The following is a 20,490-nucleotide window of genomic DNA, read 5'->3' as shown; positions in this document are numbered from 1 at the left end:
CTCCATTCTCCCAAAATAATACACATGCCAAAAGATCTAGTCTATATTGTAAATTAAGGGATGTCCCTGGAAATTCCCCAGCCACCACCAATACAATCAAAATAGAAAAAACATTCATAGACTCCTCTTAACCCTCAATTCCCAACCAATCTCTCTCTCTTAAATACAAAGATTTAATTGTGCTTTTTAGAATACTTCAGTCAACAGCAGTGCAGAGCACTGTACCAAACACATTGAGAGTACAATAAAGGTGGTAGATATATCTGCCCTCAAGTAGTTAAAATGTAATGAGGAAGGCAGAAATTTATTAAAAGTAGGGGCAAACAACAAAGCTGAGGGACATGTACCTAAGTTCTGCAGAGAGGAGCAATGTGCCGTAATTTTTGGGAAATGCAGGTCTTTTAGGGTGACAATGTTGCTTTTTCAGGTAGCACAAAAACAGGTCTTTTGACTCTCAGGCCCGGGCTCTTTCCCCTAGGCCATGTTGCTTCTCATACATCTGGGTAGGGACCGTCTCTATATGTTCCCAACTTGTACTTCCCAAGCGCTTAGTCCAGTAAGCGCTCAATAAATACGACTGAATGAATACATCTACACACATGTAAAAATAATACGATTGAATGAATGAATACATCTACACACATGTAAAAATGTATGTAAATATGCAAATTTAATATGTCCAAAGCAAAGCTTCTTATTTTCCCACCCAAACCCTGTCCTCCCCTTGACTTTCTCATCACTATAGATGGCACCACCATCCTTCCTGTCTCTCAAGTCCATAAACTTGGCATTATCCTTTTTCATTCAATCATATTTATTAATAATAACAATATATGTTGCCAACTTGTACTTCCCAAGCACTTAGTACAGTGCTCTGCACACAGTAAGCGCTCAATAACTACGATTGATTAATAATAATGATGGCATTTGTTAAGCACTTACTATGTGCAAAGCACTGTTCTAAGCACTGATAATGATGGTATCCGTTAAGTGCTTACTATGTGCAAAGCACTGTTCTAAGCGCTGGGTGGCTACAAGGTGATTAGGTTGTCCCATGTGGGGCTCACAGTCTTAACCCCCATTTTACAGATGAGGTAACTGAGGCTCAGAGAAGTTGTGACTTGCCCAAAGTCACACAGCTGACAAGTGGAAGAGCTGGGATTTGAACCCATGACCTCTGACTCTTTCCACTGAGCTACGCTGCTTCTCTATTTATTATTATTATTTATTGAGCACTTACTATGTGCAGAGCACTGTACTAAGCACTTAGGAAGTACAAATGGGCAACATATAGGGATGGTCCGTACCCAACAGCGGGCTCACAGTCTAGAAAACGAGTCCTCTCTCTCATTCAACCCACATTTTAATACAATCACTCATCTTATACTGCCTGGATTACTCCATCTCCTCCAGAAGACCTTCCCAGACTGAGCCCCTTCCTCTCCCCCTTGTCCCCCTCTCCATTTCCCGCATCTTACCTCCTTCCCTTCCCCACAGCACCTGTATATATGTATGTTTGTGCATATTTATTACTCTATTTATTCATTTATTTATTTTACTTGTACCTATCTATTCTATTTATTTTGTTAGTATGTTTGGTTTTGTTCTTTGTCTCCCCCTTCTAGACTGTGAGCCCACTGTTGGGTAGGGACTGTCTCTATATGTTGCCAGCTTGTACTTCCCAAGCGCGTAGTACAGTGCTCTGCACACAGTAAACGCTCAACAAATGCGATTGATTGATTGATCCTTGCTGACCTCCCAGCCTCCTGTTTCTCCACACTCCAGACCATATTTCATTTTTCTACAAAAATGTTCAGGACACATCACCCCGCTCCTCAAAACACTCCAGTGGTTGCCCACCTACCTCCATCTCAAACAGAACTCCTTACCATTTGCTTTAAAGCACTGTATCACCTTACCCCCTCCTACCTCACCTCGCTTCTATCCTACAACCTCGCTCCTCTAGGTCTAACCTTCTCACTGTGCCTCAGTTTCAACTGTCTCGCCACCAACCTCTTGTCCACATCCTTCCTCTGGCCTGGAATGCCCCCGCTCCTCAAATCCAACAGAAAATTATTCTCCCCTCCACCTTCAAATAAATACGATTTATTTACAAATACAAATAAAGTAATAAATAAATAAATACGAATACAAATAAATACGATACGATAAATACGATTGATTCAAAGACTTACTGAAGGCCCATCTCCTCCAAGAAGCCTTCCCAGACTAAGCCCCACTTTTCCTCATCTCCCACTCCCTTCTGCGTCTCACTGACTTGCTCCCTTTGCTCTTCTCCCCGCTCCCAGCCCCGCAGCACTTATGTACATATCTGTAATTTTATTTCTTTGTATTGATGTCCGTCTCCCCTGCTCTAAACCGTAAGCTGGTTGTGGGCAGGGAATCTCACTGTTTACTGTTGTATCGTACTTTCCCAAGTGCTTAGTACAGTGCTCTGCATGTGGTAAGTGCTCATAAAATGCAGTTGAATGAATGAAGTGTGGTGTTTGGTATTTTTTGAGAAGTGCTTACTATGTGCCAGACACTATACTAAGTGCTGGGGTAGATACAAGCTAATCAAGTTAATAATGTTAATAATGTTGGCATTTGTTAAGCACTTACTATGTGCCAAGCACTGTTCTAAGCGCTGGGGTAGATACAGGTTGCAGACTTAACAGACTTAACCCCCATTTTGCAGAGGAGGTAACTCGGGCACAGAGAAGTTAAAAGTGACTTTCCCAAGGTCACATGGAGGATAAGTGGCAAAGCAGGAATTAGAATCCAGGTCCTTCTGATTTCCATGTCCATGCTCTATCCACTAAGCTACGCTGGTATTACTTGCATTCACAACAGAAAGCTAAAAGCACATGTGAATCTCACCTTAAATCCTCTCCACCAGGGTTTAGCACCTAGCAACTGCTTAATAAACGTCATAATTATTATAAAACCCTAATCATTGTCTCTAAGCTACCAGTCGCTGCTCATGAGAAGACAAAGATCAGAACAATGGGCGCAATTTTAATACTGAATGGGCCTCTTACAGCTTAAATACACTAGCCCTGCAAATTATCTCAGCTAATCAGTTCCAAGAGGCCCAAACTGTAATATCTATTTTGTGAGAACAAAAATCAGAAATAAAAGAGTAAGATGGATGGCAAGCAGTGACATGATGGAGTGCTAGTACTAGCTGCCAGATTATAGCAGGAAATCCTAACTGGAATTATCTTTCTGAAAGGAGATCATCTTAAGAGTTAGAAGGCAAATGCAGATTTTATGAAATTGCCTGAGTGCATTGCTGCTTGCTTAATTACTCCACGATAACTGTGATATTCAAGACTGCCTATATGACAGGACTGGCTGCAGATTGTAGAGAAGCAGCGGGGCTCAGCGGAAAGAGCCCGAGCTTTGGAGTCAGAGGTCATGGGTTCGAATCCCAGCTCTGCCACCTGTCAGCTGTGTGACCTTGGGCAAATCACTTAACTTCTCTGTACCTCAGGTACCTCATCTGTAAAACGGGGATTAAGACTGTGAGCCCTAAGTGGGATAACCTGATCACCTTGTATCCCCCCAGCGCTTAGAACAGTGTTTCGCACATAGTAAGCGTTTAACAAATACCATCATTATTATTATTATTATTATTATTATTGTAAGGAAGCAAGGAGCCTGCCTTAGGGTGCACTGTTGGTGTGTTTGCGGGGGAGGCCTACGGGGAGAGCTTGGGCAAACTTCCATATGACGTCAATATGTTACACAGTATGATGATGACGGTAATAATAATAATAATGATGGTATTTGTTAAGCGCTTACTATGTGCAAAGCACTGTTCTAAGTGCTTGGTAGGTTACAAGGTGATCAGGTTGTCCCACGGGAGGCTCACAGTTTTAATCTCCATTTTACAGATTAGGTAGCTGAGGCCCAGAGAAGTGAAGTGACTTGCCCAAAGTCACACAGCTGACAATTGGCGGAGCCGGGATTTGAACCCATGGCCTCTGGCTCCAAAGCCCGGGCTCTTTACACTGAGCCACGCTGCTTCTCTAAGCAGTGTGGACACAAGCAAATCAAGTTGGACACAGTCCTTGTCCCATGTGGGGCTCACAGTCTCAGTCCCCATTTTGCAGATGAGGTAACTGAGGCACAGAGACATGAAGTGACTTGCCCAGGGTCACACAAAAGACAAGTGGCAGAACCAGGATAAGAACCCATGACCTTCTGACTCCCAGGCACTGAGTAGAAGCAGGAGTAGCTGCAGACGCAGCATGGCTCAGTGGAAAGAGCCCGGGCTTGGGAATCAGAGATCATGGGTTCAAATCCCAGCTCCGCCAACTGTCAGCTGTGTGACCTTGGGCTTCTCTGTGCCTCAGTTACCTCATCTGTCAAATGGGGATTAAGACTGTGAGCCTCATGTGGGACAATCTGATTATCTTGTATCTACCCCAGCGCTTAGAACACAGCTTGGCACAGAGTAAGTGTTCAACAAATACCATTGTTATCATTATTAGCAATAATAATAATATTATTATTATTAGAGAAGCAGCGTGGCTCAGTGGAAAGAGCACGGGCTTTGGAGTCAGAGGTCGTGGGTTCAAATCCCAGCTCTGCCAATTGTCAGCTGCGTGACTTTGGGCAAGTCACTTCACTTCTCTTGGCCTCAGTTCCCTCAACTGCAAAATGGGGATGAAGACTGTGAGCTCCCCGTGGGACAACCTGATCACCCTGTAACCTCCCTAGCGCTTAGAACACTGCTTTGCACACAGTAAGTGCTTAATAAATACCATTATTATTATTATTATTACCCCAGCACTTAGAACACTGCTTGGCACACAGTGTTTAACAAATACCATTGTTATCATTATCATCAATAATAAGAATATTAAATTTTATATTATGATTATCTTCTATAGAATATATTGTATTATGTGTTGTAATATTATATTCTAATAATTATTAAATTATAGACTAAAATTAATGTCGAGTACCCCCAGCCTAAGGAGGGGAGAGCAACTTGATTTCCACCTCAGGGCTGCCAGATGGCAGAACTTGGTCCAGATGGCAAATCTCCTCCAAGAGGACTTTTCACACTAAGCCCCACCATTCCTCTTCTCCCACTCCCTTCTCCATCACCCTGCCTTGCTCCCTTTGCTCTTCCCCCATCCCAGCCCCACAGCACTTATGTTCATATCTATAATTTATTTATTTGTGTTGATGTCTGTCTCCCCCAGCCCCCACAGACTGTAAGCTCACTGAGGGGAGGGAATGCGTCTGTTTGTTGTTGTATTTTATCCTCCCTAAGCACTTAGTCCAGTGCTCTGTACACTGCAAGCGCTCAATCCATCCATCAATCAATCAATCGTATTTATTGAGCGCTTACTGTGTGCACAGCACTGTACTAAGCGCTTGGGAAGTACAAGTTGGCAACATACAGAGACATCCCTACCCAACAGTGGGTTCACAGTCTAAAAGGGGGAGACAGAGAACAAAACCAAACATACTAACAAAATAAAATAAATAGAATAGATATGTACAAGAAAAATAAATAAATAAATAAATAGGTAAAATAAATAAATAAATAGAATAAATAAATAAATAGATACGATTGAATGAATGAATGAGTCCTCAGGACTTCATGGTTTGGTTCAGTTCAGATTCACCAGGCTCAATATCAACATCACAATGCACAATTCATAAACCGTTTTTATATACAGTTTGAGGCATTAGTCCATAGGATTAACAGGAATCCATGGATTTTTATGCGTGTAAAAAAAAACAATTTAGTGAACTCCCAAGTCTGGTTTCAGTATATGGTTTTACAATTTCTTTAGGGTCACCAGGAGACTCCAAGAAAACAGATAATAACCTTTTTGAAAGAGAGTTTTTTGATCTCTTTCACAGATACTAGGTCAACGTGCTTTGATCAGAAGTTCATTCATTCATTCAATCGTATTTATTGAGCGCTTACTGTGTGCAGAGCACTGTACTAAGCGCTTGGGAAGTATAAGTTGGCAACATACAGAGACGGTCCCTACCCAACAGTGGGCTCACAGTCTAGAAGGGGGAGACAGAGATCAAAACAAATTAACAAAATAAAATAAATAGACTAAATATGTACATAAAATAAATAAATTTATAAATTTATTTATTTATAATTTATTTATTTATTTTATAAGTACATATTTAGTCTATTTTATTTTGTTAAAATTGATTAATTGTTCACTTTAAATATATAAACACTAGAAAAGCTGGGCTTATTTTATGTAGCTGTAAAAGAGGGTGGGTTCATCATATGCTTCCCAAAGAATTTCATAATATATTTCCCATGGAATTTTAGTTTTGAACTTGAGTCTCTGAAGCCATACAATAGTAAAGAGCTTAAACAGTTACCTCCACTGCTGCTTTGGCCCTTTCAAATTCCTCTTCTAAGGAGTGGTTTCTAGAGAGTAACGCACTTCCCCAGCGATGCTCTTTGGTCAGTCGTGCCTAAAACAAATCAAACATATTGTGGGGTCACAGTCAAATCACAATTCTCATTCTTCTTACTTTTTACGCTATCACGGCTTGGGCCTTTCAATTGATTTTCCCCTTCAGAGTAGCCTCAACAACAACAACACACCGTACAGCAGTCATGGGTTCTAATCCCAGCTCCACCACATGTTTGCCGTGTGACCTTGGGCCAGTCACTTCACTTCCCTGGGCCTCAGTGACCTCACCTGTAAAATGGGGATTAAGACTGTGAGCCCCACGTGGGACAATCTGATCACCTTGAATCCCCCTCATTGCTTAGAATAGTGCTTCTCACATAGTAAGCGCTTAACAAATGCCATTACCATTATTATTATTATCGTTAGTAACAAATTTTGTACTGTGAACTGCTTTAATAAAGCCAAAGGATTTTTAATTCCCTTTGGTGTTCTCTTGCACAGTATTTAGCCTGAAAAAAATCAACCTTTTTGTTCTGAGTGGAAATCCAGACTGCTCAGTTTCAAATGAAAAGAATAGTTTAAAGTGGGTCAGAAGAGTTCAGTGCTGAAATGGTATAGTTCCAATTGGATATAATTCATTCTCCCTTGACTCCCAGATATTTAATAGATGGAGAAGGAAAATGGACAGGGACTTAATAGAAACCATCAGCATTCAGAAGACAGAGGAACTATGAAGGTCATGCTTTTTGAAGGATACTTCATTTCAACATTTACTGTATTACAGCCAGTGTGACCCAATTTAGTGTGCCTAAGGAGTCCTATTAGGTAATTAAAATACCCTTCCTACTGTCATTTAGAACCTCCCCACATATTTGCAATTAATTTAGTGCTTAATCTCTGCATACTTCTGCTTCTCCCCCCGGGAATGGAAACTCTCGCTGGCTTCTGCCCCTCATTGTTCACCCAAATCCAGTCCAGCCAAAGTAGGTTCTACATTAATTCATTTTTAATCAGGCATAATGAACGCTTTGGAGCAACAACTGGACAGTACTGTGAGAAATCATGGCTACAGAAAAGGAATTGCAAAGACAAAAGTTAACCGTCTGGATAAAAGTTAAACGTTTACTTTAATAAATAATCTGCGTGGAGACAGAACTGGATATTAGCATCTAATACTTCAAAACTATTACCAGGCAGTGCTGTTGGCTTGAAGCACTCTCTCTCCATATGTATGTATAAAATTGCCCTTTGTATTTGGTGACGACACCACTGATGGTGAAGCTCATCTATGAGTCGTGTATGTGTGGCCAAAAAGGCCGAAGCAGGATCCAAATCTAGGTCCCGTTGGGCACACACAAAGGTTGTCGCTTGTTGCATTGCTGTACTTAATGCCTGTAACACCCGGCACTGTTTTTTCCTTTTGTGTCTGGGTCTGTCTTTCCATACCAAGCTTTCGCTTATGGAGAAACACTCCCTTTTCATTCATTCATTCAGTCGTATTTATTGAGCGCTTACTGTGTGCAGAGCACTGTACTAAACGCTTGGGAAGTACAAGTTGGCAACATATATTGACGGTCCCTACCCAACAACGGGCTCGCAGTCTAGAAGGGAGAGAATGACAGTATGTCATACTGGTCTGTTCTAAGCAATTGACTCCCAGTTTTCAGCTGGGATGCAGCTCTGTCTGAGACTTCGTTTAACTTTCTCTACATAGTACAGGTTATTCTAGACTGTGAGCCCGCTGTTGGGTAGGGACCGTTTCTATATGTTGCCAACCTGTACTTCCCAAGCGCTTAGTACAGTGCTCTGCACACAGTAAGCGCTCAATAAATACGACTGAATGAATGAATGAATTTGAATATGCATATACAACAGTATCCAGATGTAGAAAGATACAATATTTACTTGAATATCAGGTACTCTTTAAAATTTTTCTTGAAAAATCAGGGGGTGAAAGCTAACAATTGCAAATGCTAGAATGGTCTCCAGGGTTGAATACAAGGCCCTCACTCATTTGAAGCCCAAACTCAGAAAAAGGTGAGCTGGTAGGACTTCATTCTGATTTGTAAATTGTCACTGCAGTCTCCGAGATCCATCCTTCTGCAGCTCAGAAGGACTTTTTTTATGTTATTTGTTAAGCGCTGACTGTGTGTCGAACACTGTTCTAAGCTCTGGGATAGATACAAGTTGATTAGGTTGGACACAGTCCCTGTCCCGCATGGGGTTCATAGTCACACCTTGGTTGAGATCCAATATACCAGGATGGAGTTCCATGATGGCTCCGAGGCCTTGGCCCACCACATTTTCAGCTGCCAATGCCCCATGTCTCCTGCGTGACCTTGGGCAAATCACAATTTTTCTGTGCCTCAGTTACCTCATCTGTAAAATGGGGATAAGAGTGTGAGCCCCATGTGGGACAGGGACTGCGTCCAACCCGATTAACTTGTATCGACCCCAGTGCTTAGAACAGTGCTTGGCACATAGTAAGCACTTAACAAGTACCACAATTATTATAACCCAAGACACAAGCATGAACAGAGGAGTACTCAGTCAATAAATAGTATTTATTGTACTGTACTGCACTGTACTAAGTGCTTGGGAGAATACGGTATAATAGAATTGGTAGACCTGATCCACGCCCACAGGGAGCTTCTGGTCTAGAGTAGACAGACTATAAAAGCACTCAATAAATAACAATGATGATGATGATAGTATTTCAGGTAGGGAAATAGCAGGGTGTGAGGATATATACATTAATGCCACGGGGTTGACTGGGATTGGGACGAATATCAAGCGCTTAAGGAGTTCAGATCTTTCTAGACTATGAGCCCATTATTGGGCATGGATTGTCTCTATTTGTTGCCGAGTTGTACTTTCTAAGTGCTTAGTACAGTGCTCTGCACACAGTAAGCGCTCATTAAATACGACTGAATTCATTCATTCATTTACTCATGAAGCAGAGTGGCTCAGTGGAAAGAGCACAGGCTTTGGAGTCAGAGGTCATGGGTTCAAATCCTGACTACCACTTGTCAGAGTTCAAACAGAGCTTCAAACAGTGCTGTGCACACAGTAAGCGCTTAATAAATGCCATCATGATGACTGTCAGCTCTGTGACTTTGGGCAAGCTACTTAACTTCTCTGGGCCTCAGTTACCTCATCTGTAAAATGGGGATCAAGTCTGTGAGCCTCACGTGGGAGAACTTGATTACCTTGTATCTATCCCAGTGCTTAGAACAGTGTTTTGCACATAGTAAGTGCTTAATAAATGCCATAATTATTATTATTAATGAATGAATCCTAGTGCATAGACAGAATGGAAGGGAGAGTGAATAGGGGAAAGGAGTCATAGACATGAAAGACATCTTGGAGGAGACATAATTTTGATAAGGCTTTGAAGGTGGGGAGAGTGATGGATGATTTGTCAGATATAAATGGAGAGGGAGTTCCCAGCCAGAAGCAGGATATAAGCAGGGGGTGGGTTGGGAGACAGACAAGATTGAGGTAGGGAGTAGGTTGTCAGTAGTATTCATTCATTCATTCAATCGTATTTATTGAGCGCTCACTGTGTGCAGAGCACTGTACTAAGCGCTTGGGAAGTACAAGTTGGCAACATATTGAGACGGTCCCTACCCAACACCGAGCTCACAGTCTAGAAGGGGGAGATAGACAACAAAAGAAAACATATAAACCAAACAAAATAAATAGAATAAATATGTACAAGTAAAATAGAGTAATAAATCTGTACAAAAATATATACATATATACAGGTGCTGTGGGGAGGGAAGGAGGCAAGGTGGGGGGGTGGGGAGGGGAAGTAGGGGAGAGGAAGGAGTGGGCTCAGTGTGGGAAGGCCTCCTGGAGGAGATGAACTCTCAGTAGGGCTTTGAAGGGAGGAAGAGAGCTAGCTTGGCGGATGTGCGGAGGGAGGGCATTCCAGGCCAGGGGGAGGACGTGGGTCGGGGGTCGACGGTGGGACAGGCGAGAACGAGGTACAGCGAAGAGGTTAGCGGCAGAGGAGCGGAGGGTGCGGGCTGGGCTGGAGGAGGAGAGAAGGGAGGTGAGGTAGGAGGGGGCGAGGGGATGGACAGCCTTGAAGCTGAGGGTGAGGAGTTTTTGCCTGATAGTAGTTGCAGTAATAATAGTAGTGATACTAGCAGTAGCACTACTGCTAATACTACTTCGCTGCTAGCTGAAGCAGCATGGCATAGTGGAAAAAGCATGGGCTTGGGAGTCAGAGGTCATGGGTTCTAATCCCGGCTCTGCCACATGTCTGCTGTGTGACCTTGGGCAAGTCACTTAACTTCTCTGTGCCTCAGTGACCTCATCTGTAAAATGGGGATTGACTGTGAGCCCCCCGTGGGATAACCTGATCACCTTGTAACCTCCCCAGTGCTTGGAATAGTGCTTTGCACATAGTAAGCGCTTAATAAATGTCACCATTATTATTATTATTATGGGTTCTAATCCCGGCTCCACCAATTGTCAGCTGTGTGACTTTGGGCAAGTCACTTAACTTTTCTGTGCCTCTGCTATCTCATCTGTAAAATGGGGATTAAGACTGGGAGCCCCGCGTGGGACGATCTGTGTATACCCCAGCACGTAGAACAGTGCTTGATACATAGTAAGCGCTTAACAAATACCATTATTACTGTTGTTGGGTAGGGACCGTCTCTATATGTTGCCGACTTGTACTTCCCAAGCGCTTAGTACAGTGCTCTGCACACAGTAAGCACTCAATAAATATGATTGAATGAATGAATAAATTCTTATTAGTAGTACAAGTAGCCCAATGCCCTTGTCACCAGAGCTGGGGCTGAACGGGAGGTTACAATGTCTCGGCCACCTCCCTTCTCTTCCTTCTCCCCCTCCTCCTCATCACCAGATAAGATGGCCAATGATAATAACAATAATAATAATGGTATTGGTTTAGCACTTCAAAAACTGTTCTAAGAGCTGAATACTAGGGAGAACTGGACAGATCTTTGTTGACCTCTCCCACATAATTGGGTGGGAGACTGGCCAGCTGAAAAGCATGTCTGATAGAGAAATCTTACCACCAGATAGCAATCGTCTATTCTCTTGTCTCTCTTTCACACACACACACACACACACACACACACACACACACACACACATAAAACATCTCAATCTCTCTCTAAAGTACACAGATATTGAAGGATTGAGAGAGTACGTATTTATGTTGTTCTAGTGGGATCTCAGTCCTCTTTCTTCCAGGGTTTTCACCACTGGCAGAATGTACAGCAGTGAAACCTCAAAGGGAACCCTGGTCCCAGATGCTCAGGGAAGTGGGGTGGGAGGCAATAATCACTGGTAATTGTGGTATTTGTTAAGCGCTTACTATGTTTCAAGCACTGTACTAAGCACTGGGGTAGATACAAGATATTCAGATTGGACACCTGTCCCACCTGGTGCTCACAGCCTAATTAGGAGGGAGTCAAATAGGAGGAGTGGTGAGATCTCTATTAATAAGTGTGCTCCTGCTGTTCTTCCCATGCCAAAAGTTAGGTAACCTGATTTACAGTTGGCTTTTTTTTTTTTTAATTAACAACAACACTACAACTGTCAGCCCTCCCTCCTCAAATCTGACAATTACTCTCCCCCCTTCAAAGCCTTATTGAAGACATATCTCCTCCAAGAAGCCTTCCCTAAGCCCTCCTTTCCTCTTCTCCCACCTCCTTCTATGTTGCCCTTAGTGGCTCCCTTTTTTCTTCCCCTCTCTCAGCCCCACGGCACTTATGTACATATCTGGAATGTATTTATTTATATAAATGTCCATCTCCCCTACCCTTTAGACTGTAAGCTCATTGTGGGCAGGGAATATGTCTGTTTATTATGTTGTACTCTCCCAAATGCTTAATACAGTGCTCTGCACACAATAAGTGCTCAATAAATACAATAGAATGAAATATAATAGAATGAATGTAGCCTCTACTTGCCAGGACCACCCAATATTTCAATATGTCTCCACATGGATGATTGTGTTAACGGTGGCAAATAGCTTGGGATATTTCCTGAGGCTGTGAATTTTATTAGCATTCCGACAACCTGTCGATGGCATTTGTTTTTATTAGAACTTGCTTTTTTCTAGTGAAATGTGATCAGTATTACAAAAGAAGTTTGGTCTAACTCAGTTTCAATACAATCCCCAGCTACCAGTTCATCCACGTTTCATGATTTGACTTGATTTTGAGTCATAAAATGAAAACGTCACCATATATCAGGAAGAAGAGAGAGTCTGAAAAAGTCTGTTACTTGTTGGCATTACATTTTATGATCTCCCTTCAACTTAAAACAGGAAATTCTAAATAGTAACTGAAGGCTTACACTGCTCTCCAACTAACTAGAACGCTCTGTGCTTTTCTGAGAAGTGGTAAAATCCAGATAGAAGCAACCACTTCATGTTTTCAACTGTTTGATGGAAGGATACCTACAACAAATAGTACTAAAATGGGGGTGTGTTTTATGCACACATGGGTTATTTTTTAGCTAATACAAGAAGGAAAGGAAAAGCCTTGAAGCTTGAGTTTCCTAGCTCAAATCTGCGTAAGAAATGCTGTTAGAGCACAGAATAAAACCAGCTACTTTCCTGATAATTTATTAAAAAACATAAGGCCTGATTACATTATAGGCAAACAGAGTTGGAAATTTCATCACAGTGGAAACATTAGTATGCATTTGTATTTGTTTAGTGAAATTCCAAAATGGTCTTGTTTTATTCTTAGAGACAATATGTGTGCCCGCAATCACTTATCCTTCATAAATTTGTTCTAACTTAAAACTTCATTACTTTATACTTTAATTTTTTAAAGCTCTCTGGTAATATACCCAGCCTCCTGCCACTGTTTCATTTTGTTCAGTCAGTCAACCAGTCAATCATATTTATTGAGCACTTACTGTATGCAGAGCACTGTAATGATAATAGTGGTATTTGTTAAGTGCTTACTATGTGCCAGACACAATTCTAGTCCCTGGCACTATATAATATGACAACATAACAGACACATCCCCTGCCCACAAAAAGCTTATAATCTTGAGGTGTAGAGAGACACTAATATAAATAAATAGATTTAGAGATGTGTACATAAGTGCTGTTGGTCTGGGAGGGGGGATGAATAAAGGGAGCAAGTCAAGCTAATGCAGAAGGGAGTGGGATATATGTTGCCAACTTGTACTTCCCAAGTGCTTAGTACAGTGCTATGCACACAGTAAGCGCTCAATAAATACAATTGAATGAATGGGAGAAGAGGAAAGGAGGGCTTAGTTATGGAAGGCCTCTTGGAGGAGATGGGCCTTCAATAAGGCTTTGAAGGTGGGGAGAGTGATTGTCTGTCAGATACTCTTCTCCCCATCCCTCCCGCCCTACCTCCTTCCCTTCCCCTCCCCACAGTACCTGTATATATGCTTGTACAGATTTAGTACTCTATTTATTTTATTTGCACATATTTACTATTCTATTTATTTTGTTAACGATGTGCATTTAGCTTTAATTCTATTTGTTCTGATGACTTGACACCTGTCTCCAAGTTTTGTTTTGTTGTCTGTTTCCCCTTCTAGACTCTGAGCCCGTTGTTGGGTAGGGACCGTCTCTATACGTTGCCAACTTGTACTTCCCAAGCGCTTAGTACAGTGCTCTGCACACAGTGAGCGCTCAATAAATACAATTGATTGAATGAATGAATGAATGAATATGGTGAGGGAGGACATTCCAGCCCAGAGGCAAGACGTGGGTGAGAGGTCGGCTGCAAGATAGTTGAGATCGAGAGAGTGAGAAGTTTGGCCTTAAAGAAGCCAAGTGTATGGGCTGGGCTGTAGTAGGAGAGCAGAGGTGAGGTTGCAGGGGCAGGACGATTGAGTGCTTTAAAGCCAATGGTAAGGAGTTTCAGTTTGATGTGGCGGTGGATGGGCAACCATTAGAGGTTCTTGAGGAGGGAGGAAGTATGGCCCGTATGTCAAAAAAATGATCCAAGCAGCAGAGTGAAGTATTGACCAGAGTGGAGAGAGACAGGAGGCAGGGACATCAGCAAGACGGTCAGTAAAAACCAAACAATTCCTCAACTGGAATATAAAAATTGACCAAGAGGATATGACACCCTCAAAGAGTATCTGAGCTGAAAATTTTCTCTCTATTAACGAATTGAATAATTAACACAAAGGGCCAAATATTCTGGGTGGTTAAATCCACCAGAATGATAGGGAAAGCGCATTCTGTGTTGTTTCAATGTAGGAACTAGACTGCCTGAGTATGAAATCAAATGCAGAGCAAATTGATCTAGCTGCATCAGGAAGCTGGTTGTGCCACAGAACCTGCCCACTCGTGTCACTTTTTGATAAACTGAGACACTCTGGGGATGTTCGTGCTATTTAAATGATATAATTGGAGAAAGGCTAGGGATAGAATTTTAATATTTTAGACTGTAAGCTCATTGTGGGCAAGGAACATGCCTTCCAACTCTGTTATATTGCGCCTTCCCAAGCATTATATTGTTATATTGCACCTTCCCAAGCACTTAGTGCACAATAAACACTCAATAAATATGATTTCTTTATTGGTTCGGTAAAATTTAACCTGTTGTGGACTGAGAACTCTGTTGTACTGTACTGTTCCAAGTGCTTAGCTCACTGCACTGCATATAGTAAGCGCTCAATAAATACCATTGATGGATTCGTTGCTTGGCTGCTATCTACTCAGGGAGATTGGAGATGAATGGGAATGGTGAAAACTTTAGGATTCAGAAAAGAATCAGCCAAAGAGAATAAGATTAATTTGATACGTATAATTGGACCCACTGGCTGGCTTCATTTTCTCTGTACCAACTCTATTCTTGAACCACTATAATTAGGATTTTGTGTTCTTTACCCTGAGACCTTTCTAGGCTGCTAGTGATGCAGAATGCTTCATTAGCAATCAAACAATCAATCATATTTATTGAGCACTTACCATGTGCAGAGCACTGTACTAAGTGCTTGGGAGAGTACAACACAACAGAGTTGGTAGCCACATTTCCTACCCACAGGGAGTTTACAGTCTTGAGGGGGGATGCAGGCATTAATACGAATAAATAAGTTACAGATATGTACACATATGCTGTGGGACTGAGGCTGGGGTGAATAAAAGATGCTCATTTAAGTTCAAGAGAGATGCATGAGGGAGTGGGAGAAGAGGAAATGAGGGTTTAGTCAGAGAAGACTAAGGTGTGCTTTTAATAAAGCTTTAAAGGTGGGGAGAGTGATTGTCTGTTGGATGTGATTTGGGAGGGAGTTCGAAGCCAGAGGCCTAGGTGAGGGGTTGGTGGCGAGATAGATGAACTTGAGGTACAGCGAGTCGTTCAGCATTAGAGGAACAAAGTACATGGGCTGGTTGCAATAAGAAATTAGGGAGGTAAATTTAGAGGGGGCAAGGTGATTGAATGCTTTAAAGCCTATGGTAAGCAGTTTCTGTTTGATTCAGAAGAGGATGGGTTACTACTGGAGGTCCTTTAGGAGTAGGAAAACATGGACTGAATGGTTTTGTAGAAAAATGAACAGGGCATAATGGAAGTATGCACTGAAATGGTGAGAGACAAGAGGCATGGAGAGCAGCAAGGAGCCTGAAGCACTAAAGAGGGGATAGGATAAGTGCTTGGATTGATTTGACGGCAGTTTAGATGGAGAGGAAAGGGTGGGTTATAGTAATGTTGAAGAGGTTGAACTGACAATATTTGATGACATATTGAATATATGGGTTGAATGAGAGAGATTAGTCAAGGTTATTATGCCAGGGTTATGGGTTTGTGAGACAGGGAGCTGTCTACAGTGACGGGCAGGTCCTGGGGTTTGGATGGGAAGATGAGGAATTCTATTTTGGACTTGTTAAATTTGAGGTGTTGGCAGGACATCCAAGTAGGCAGGAGGGAATACGAGACTGTATAGAAGGAGAGAAGTCGGGACTGGCATGGTAGCCTGGGAAACATAATAATAATAATAATTTTGGCATTTGTTAAGCACTTACTATGTACAAAGCACTGTTCTAAGCACGGGGAGGATACAAGGTGATCAGGTCATCCCATACGGGGCTCACAATCTTAATCCCCATTTTCCAGATGAGGTAACTGAGGCACAGAGACGTTAAGTGACTTGCCCAAAGTCACACAGCTGACAAGTGGCAGAGGCGGGATTTCAACCCATGACCTCTGACTCCCAAGCCCGGTAAACATGGTAGTTGAAGCCATGGGAGTGAATTAATGCTCCAAGGGATTGGGGGTGTAGATGCAGAATCAAAGAGGACTCAGAACTGAGCCTTGAGACACTCCCACAATTAGGGATGGGAGGCAGCTAATTGTGCCTGGATGGGAAGCAGAGGAGGAACCTGTGAAAAAGACTGAGAATGAATGGCCAGAGACATAGGAGGAGAACCAAGATAGGACAGTATCAGTGAAGCCAAAATTAGATAATGCTTTCAGCCTAAGTGGGTGATTCACAGTGTCAACAGCAATTGAGGGGTCAAGGAGGATTAAGATGGAGTAGAGACTGTTGGATTTGGCAAGAAGAAAATCATTGGTGACCTTTGAGAGGGCAGTTTCCGTGGAGTGAAGGGGGTGGAAGTCAGATTGGAGGGGATCAAGGGGAGAACTGTAGAAGGGAAAGCCGAGGCAGCAGATGTAGACAATGCAAGTTTGGAAAGGAATGATAGGAAGAGGAGATGGGGCAATACCTGGAGGGAGCCTTGGGGTCAAGGGAGGGTTTTTTTGTTTTTTTTTTGGATAGGAGAGACATAAGCATATTTGAAAGCAGCAGGCAAGAAGCCAATGGAGAGTGAAGAGTAGAAGGCGGCAATTGGGGAAGGAAGAAGGGAGGGAGGCAAGTGTCTTTTTAAGGTGAGAGGGGATGAGGTCGAAGGCTTAAGTGGAGAGGGTCGAATTTGAGAGGACTTGGGAGAGCTCCCCTTGAATATTGCTGGGAAAGATGGGAAAGTCAAGGAGAGTGCAGGAAGAGGAAGGGACTGGAAAGGAGCAAGGAAGATTATGCCTAATCATTTCAGGTTTATCAGTAAAGTGGCCAGATCACTAGGGGCAAGAGATTGGGAAGGAAAGGAGACAGGGAGGTTAAGGAGGGAGTTAATAATCATCTGAAGCAGCTGTCCCAGGCAGTGGGCATAGAAATCAATAAAGACGGAGGAATAATGTTGCTGGATGGAGGAAAGGGCATACTTAAAGCAGGGGAGGTTGAATTTCTGATGGACAAAGCCGACCTGGTATCTGGATTTCAGTTAGTAGCACTCTGCTGCTCAGGCACAGGAGTGGAGAAACCACACTGAGGAGATGTTCCAGGGTTGCAGGTTAGTGATCATTTTGAGATATAAATGTGCCATGCACACATCAAGTTCTCAGAAAATGCAATACATACTAGAAAAATCAATATGCATGGAATTAGTTATATTACAAAATACTTTGATCGTTAAAGTATAAGAACTGTGTAATTGAAGGATCTGCAAGGGAGACATCAGGAAAATATTTCAACGGATTGATTTTTAAATGAAGAAAATTCATTTAAAAAATGTCAAATGTCGAAATTACAAAATAATTAGATGTTCGAAGTACAGGAATTGTGTATCACAAATCCGTACCCTCGGAGTAATACCCGACTGTGAGCCCGTTGTTGGGTAGGGACCGCCTCTATATACCTGTATATATACCTGTATATATGTATATATGTTTGTACATATTTATTACTCTATTTATTTTATTTGTACATATTTATTCTATTTATTTTATTTTGTTTATATGTTTTGTTTTGTTGTCTGTCTCCCCCTTCTAGACTGTGAGCCCGCTGTTGGGTAGGGACCATCTCTATATGTTGCCAACTTGTACTTCCCAAGGGCTTAGTCCAGTGCTCTGCACACAGTAAGCGCTCAATAAATACGACTGAGTTAATGAATGAATGAATATATATTGCCAACTTGTACTTCCCAAGCGCTTAGTACAGTGCTCTGCACACAGTAAGCGCTCAATAAATACGATTGAATGAATGAATGAATATATGTTGCCAACTTGTACTTCCCAAGCGCTTAGTACAGTGCTCTGCACACAGTAAGCGCTCAATAAATACGATTGATTGATTGAATGAATCTCCCTCATTTAAACGACGTATTCAATCTGTCACCACATTCTGTCAGTTCAACCTTCACTTTATCACTAAAATCCACCCTTTCCTCTCCAGCCAAACTGCCACCATGTTAATAGAAACACTAATCCTATCCCACCTTGATAATGTATCAGCCTCCTTGATGACCTCCCTGCCTCCTGTGTCTCTCTACTCCATTCAATACTTCACTCTGCTGCCCGGATTATTTTTTCTACAAAAATGTTCAGGCCATGCTTTCCCTCTCCTCAAGAAACTCCAGTGGTTGCCCATCCACTTCCGCATCAAATAGAAACTCCTCACCATTGGCTTTAAAGCACTTGATCACCTTGCCCCCTCATGCCCCACATTGCTACTTTCCTACTCCACCCAAGCTTCCACATTTCTCTCTTTTCTCGCTAACCTTCTCACTGTACCTCCATCTCATCTATCTCACTGCCAACCTCTTGCCCACATCCTGCCTCTGGACCGGAACGCCCTACTTCCTCAAATCAGACAGACAAGTAATAATAATAATAATAATGTTGGTATTTGCTAAGCGCTTACTATGTTCCAAGCACTGTTCTAAGTGCTGGGGTGGATACAAGGTAATCAGGTTGTCCCACGTGGGGCTTACAGTCTTCATCCCCATTTTCCAGACGAGGGAACTGAGGCCCAGCGAAGTGAAGTGACTTGCCCAAAGTCACACAGCTGACAATTGGCAGAGCTGGGATTTGAACCCATGACATCTGACTCCAAAGCCCGGGCTCTTTTCACTGAGCCACTCTCCCCCACTTCAAAGCCTTATCGAAAGAGGCAGCATGGCTCAGTGGAAAGAGCCGGGGCTTGGGAGTCAGAGGTCATGGGTTCTAATCCTGGCTCCTCTACTTGTCTGCTGTGTGACCTTGGGCAAGTCACTTCACTTCTCTGTGCCTCAGTTACCTCATCTTTAAAATGGGGATTAAGATTGTGAGCCCCATCTGGGACAACCGGATTACCTTGTATCTACCCCAATGCTTAGAACAGTGCTTTGCACATAGTAAGTGCTTAACAAATACTATAATTATTAATAATTATTATCTCCTCCAAGAGGTCTTCCCTGATTAAGCCCTCCTTTCCTCTTCTCTCTCTCCCATCTGCCTCACCCTGATTTGCTCCCTTCATTTATCCCCCCTTCCAGCCCATCACTTATACACATATCTGTAATTTATTTATTTATATAAATATCTGTCTCTCCCATAGATTGTATGCTCACTGTGGGCAGAATGTGTCTATTAAATTGTACTCTCCCAAGTGCTTAGTAAAGTTCATTCATTCAATCGTATTTATTGAGCGCTACTGTGTGCAGAGCACTGGACTAAGCGCTTGGGAAGTACAAGTTGGCAACATATAGAGATGGTCCCTACCCAACAATGGGTTTGCAGTAGAGTTCTCTGCTTACAGTAAGTGCTCAATAAAAATGATTGACCGACACACTGAATCTCGACTGTAAGCTTCTTGTGGGTAGGGAATATGTCTATCAACTCTGTGGTACTGTACTCTCCTAAGCATTTAGTACGGTGCTCTACACAAAGCAGCTTAGTACAGTGCTCTGCACACAGTAAGCGCTCAATAAATACGATTGATGAAAGCAGCGGGGCCTGGTGGGTAGAGCGAACACCTGGGAGTCAGAAGGACCTGATTTCTAATCCTGACCACCAGTTGTTTGCTGTGTGACCTTGGGCAAGTCACTTAACTTCTCTGTGCTTCTGTTACCTCATCTGTAAAAGGGGGATTAAGACTGTTAGCTGCATGTGGGACAGGGACTGTGTCCAACCTGATTAGTTTGTATCTTCCCCAGCATTTAGAACAGTGTTTCACATATAGTAAGCACTTAACAAATATCATCATCATTATTATAATACTCAAAGTAAGCACTTAATAAGCGCCATTGATTAATTGATAGAAGAGCAAGATT

At 42.4% G+C, this 20,490-nt stretch overlaps 1 protein-coding gene across 12 annotated transcripts in view; it reads right to left on the bottom strand.

Moving 5' to 3' along the window:
- PEX5L (peroxisomal biogenesis factor 5 like) overlaps window positions 1–20,490 on the bottom strand; it is a 320,579-nt gene that overhangs the window by 63,353 nt on the left and 236,736 nt on the right. For all 12 annotated transcript variants that reach the window (XM_038744156.1, XM_038744197.1, XM_038744242.1 and 9 more), the window contains one exon: window positions 6,379–6,474. In XM_038744156.1, coding sequence (XP_038600084.1) covers window positions 6,379–6,474 — 96 coding nt within the window. The remainder of the gene's footprint in view (window positions 1–6,378; window positions 6,475–20,490) is intronic.

Source organism: Tachyglossus aculeatus, chromosome 1, assembly GCF_015852505.1.
Source record: "Tachyglossus aculeatus isolate mTacAcu1 chromosome 1, mTacAcu1.pri, whole genome shotgun sequence".
Taxonomy (NCBI): domain Eukaryota; kingdom Metazoa; phylum Chordata; class Mammalia; order Monotremata; family Tachyglossidae; genus Tachyglossus; species Tachyglossus aculeatus.
The sequence above is the reverse complement of the archived record's forward strand: the minus strand, read 5'-3'. Positions and strand labels throughout refer to the sequence as shown.